At 39.2% G+C, this 3,692-nt stretch overlaps 1 protein-coding gene across 1 annotated transcript; it reads right to left on the reverse strand.

The window, feature by feature from the left end:
- Nucleotides 1-2,314: 2,314 nt before the first annotated feature.
- On the reverse strand, nucleotides 2,315-3,274 carry LOC133871128 (LOB domain-containing protein 38-like). Its single transcript, XM_062308503.1, has 2 exons — nucleotides 3,025-3,274; nucleotides 2,315-2,898 (listed from the first exon to the last, which is right to left on the reverse strand). The coding sequence occupies exons 1-2, from the start codon at nucleotides 3,206-3,208 to the stop codon at nucleotides 2,465-2,467; spliced, it is 618 nt and encodes a 205-aa protein (XP_062164487.1). The 5' UTR covers nucleotides 3,209-3,274; the 3' UTR covers nucleotides 2,315-2,464.
- Between the last annotated feature and the right edge of the window lie 418 nt (nucleotides 3,275-3,692).

The raw sequence follows: 3,692 nt of genomic DNA on the forward strand, positions 1-3,692 counted from the left end.
CTTTAAAACGCGTTGTGTTATAAATGATGTATTTATACATATAAGCACATGCATCCTCATTCCCAGGCGATGTGGTCACATTATTTTATTTTATAATTCAACATAGTATCATAACCACTTCCTTGTGACCTATTTTTCTGTTACCCATCATATATATAATACCCCGAACAAACACGTGACAATTCTCATTTACAAATAACCGGTTCAAGCATTTGTATATATGTATTATCTTTTTAAATATGTTTGGGCGCGTGTGTATGACCTATTTTTCTTTTTTAAATGTGACAAATCTCATTTTTATGTATAAATATATTACCTTATATACAAAAGTAGAAGATAGTGTTAATAAAACACCCAATTGAGTCTTAAGGCGTTAAAATGCTTGATTCAAGGACATAAAAAATTTAGGGTTTCCAAGTTTTACGTGCAACGTTCGACTAGTGCTTAGTATTAGGTAATGAAATTTTTGGGAAAGTTGTTCTAAATATTGAGGATAAGCATTCGATTGGTTACATTGTGCATGCGACTATCATACGTCCAAATTTAAAGGAAACATATGGAGGTCTTATATAAGCTTAAGGAAACCCTAGGGTAGCCATTTTGGTTCTCATTACAGCAACCCTAGAGAGAGAAAATGAGAGAATGAGAGAGGCTTTTCCTTGGGATTTTGTGTCCTTAGAACAAAGAGCTCTCACCTTTGAGGTAAGAAACCTTGATTTAGTCTTGATTTATGTGTTATGTTTCATACTAGAGCCCTAATTTTGGTAGTAGTATGTATGCGTGCTTGTATTTTCTTAATATCACTAAATGTCGGGTCCTTTAGGTAGATATATTGGGCCTTTGCATGAAAGGTCAAAACTTTGAGGAATAGCCTCTGTTTTGACCTTAGGTCAATGTTTAAACACTTAACTTTCAACACATATAAAACATTCATAGGTTGTTTAACAATAGGAGATAGCAGAAATGAGAAGAAAGTTGTGTTCTTGATAGGTAAGTTGTAACCTTGGTTGTTTTCAACGTTGCTTCATGCGTTAGGACCACCTCAAAGGGTTGTGGAACCTCTTGGAGTGAAGGGAGAGTGGTAGATCAGATTCTTGTTAAATAAAAAGTGGGAAAAACACATTCTGAGACAAAAATGTCCACATGGTGTCAAGCACCATTCCAACGGCGCAGACTGTTCCAACGACACTCAAGGAATGTTCGAACGTTTTTATGGTAGAATGTGTAAATCAAGTTTTAAGCATAGATTCGGATTTTTGCTTAGAGTCTTGTCTAATATTAAAGTGTAATGCAGAGTAATGAGCTAGTATCTTCACAAGAAGCTCACGTGAGAATTTTAGCTCTCGAGATAAGCAATCGTCTATGAAAATACCAAAATAAATTATCATCAAGCATGAATTTTTCACCTAGAAATTGTGCATTTTTTTTTTTTACGTGCATGCTTCTCTTGAAAATATGTCATGAGCTCAAATATTTTATAAATGTTGACATGAAAAAGCATTGATATTTATTGTGATACTCATGAAATAAATTATGTTCCCAATTAGAATTATAATGTTGTGTGACGTACCACCATTGAAAAAAGAAGTGAAGAATATAAGGTGCGTGTACACTAATATCCACGTTTATTTTTATAAATAGTTACCTTGGATCCAATGGCTAAGACTTACCAATGAGTAATTCTAAATGTCAATCAAATATCCATTAATTAAGTATCCATTAAATAATAAGGTAGTTTTTAAAATAACAATTTGATCAAATTTTCATTTGTTCAATCACACGCTCAATGATGATTTTAAAAACCACATCATTATTTGATAGACACTTGATAGACATTTGATTGACATTTAAAATTACTCGTAACCAACATTGCCATATCATTTTGTGTTCTATAAATAGAATCTATTGGCTCTTGAAAAAAAAAAAAAAAAAATCTATTGGAATACATAAAAATGTAGTCTTATGAAACATTATCCATTCTATAAAATGGAGCCACCTAAATCTCTTGTTTTCTGCTTTGTTTCTTCTATTTTGTTTTATTTTATAATTTAAAATCCATGATAAAAATCGTTTCAAAAAAAAAAAAAATCCATGATAAAAATCACATGGCTAAAATTAATTGAACCATTTGCGCAATCTTAGCCGGGACCACCGGCTTATCTCGCCTCAGGTGCCCCCAATGCCCCCAAGTGGACATGTACGGCCCGCACAAATCCATGCAAGCAGACAACGCTACTTATAAAACGACAACGTCAGACGTCATAATTTTCAACAAACCCAAAAACTCATAAAACAACAAACATTCCCGTGAAACTTGTCCAAAAACTCGCCGGAGAACTTTCCGGCACATGAAGCTAAAAGGTTCTTATTACCAGTATTATTTCTCTCTTACATCGTCTCTCAGTCACCTCTAAACCGCAGGGTTTCATCGGAGACAAAAACTTTCTCTATACCTAACTCTCTCTCACACAAACAAATTAAGAAGCTTCCGATCGTTGCCAGAACTCCCAAAGCTCGTCATCATGGACTCCTCGGAATTCGACGACATCTTCACATCCTTCGACCGTTTGACTCTCTGACAGTCACTCCATGGGCCGGGTCTCAGGGCAGAACGGATCTCGTTGGAGAACTTAGGCGCCAGTGAGAGAGTGAGAAGATCGGACGGCTGATTTTCATGCATGGACGGAGCGGATGGACAGGAGAGATTTTTCACCGCAGATTCGTCGGTACCGAATGCGCTAGTATTCTCCACCAAAGGCGTCAGAGAACCACCGGCGAGCGCCGTCTCCACCGCCTGCTGGCACACGTGCCACTTGCCACGTGATAGAAGTCCCACCGCACCGTCCACCGGGTTCACCGTACGCCCACACGCTTCATACAGCAAGGACTGGAGCATAGCTGAAGATTTAAAACACAAAATTAAAGACCAAAGTTAACCAAAATTGTGTAACGTACACGCTATTTCTTTTCTTTTTCCAAGGGAGAAAAAGTCAGGTCATGAGAGAGAATAGTAATAATACCCACCGGGCCTCTGGGATTCGGGGACGGCGGAGACGAACGAAATGAGGTCGCTCCGGCCAAAGAACCTGGCGAGCAATAGGACCGCGTTGCCTTGGGCTTTCGGAGAGTCGATCCACTGCAGGCACGATCTGAGAACGCACTCCTCGCCACACCCCTTTCGCAGCACTCGACAGCCGTTGCAGCTCATTCTGACCGATTAGTCGTGACGATCAAGCAAGCGGGCGAGAGTGCGGAATTAAGCATTAAATAAATAGAAGAAAGGAGGAGAGAGAGAGAGAGTACTGGTGTTCGTGCGTTGGTTGAGTTAAAAACAAACTATGGTCGAGTTAAAAGGTAGTTTGACGAAGGACTTTTGTTTTGTGTACGGTGGGGTGGGCATTGGGGTGTGGCGGGGCCCGCGGGGGTGGGGTTGTCGAGGTCGAGGTCGAGGGTAATCTTCCAAACTCTGGGCAAGAGCGGCTCCGTGTTTCCGCAATTTCTTTCATGTGCATCTAATCGTTGGATCTCAGCCATGGTAATAGATATTGAACGAACTCACACCGTTGGATTTCTTCTTTCTTTCTTTATTATTATTTTGCTTCTGATAATTTTGTGTAGCAACTGGGAGCAGGGTGAAGATTCCCAAGTCCCATAAAGTGGACAGTGGAGCCCCACTGGATTGCTTGTTTTCC

Source organism: Alnus glutinosa, chromosome 6, assembly GCF_958979055.1.
Source record: "Alnus glutinosa chromosome 6, dhAlnGlut1.1, whole genome shotgun sequence".
Lineage (NCBI taxonomy): Eukaryota > Viridiplantae > Streptophyta > Magnoliopsida > Fagales > Betulaceae > Alnus > Alnus glutinosa.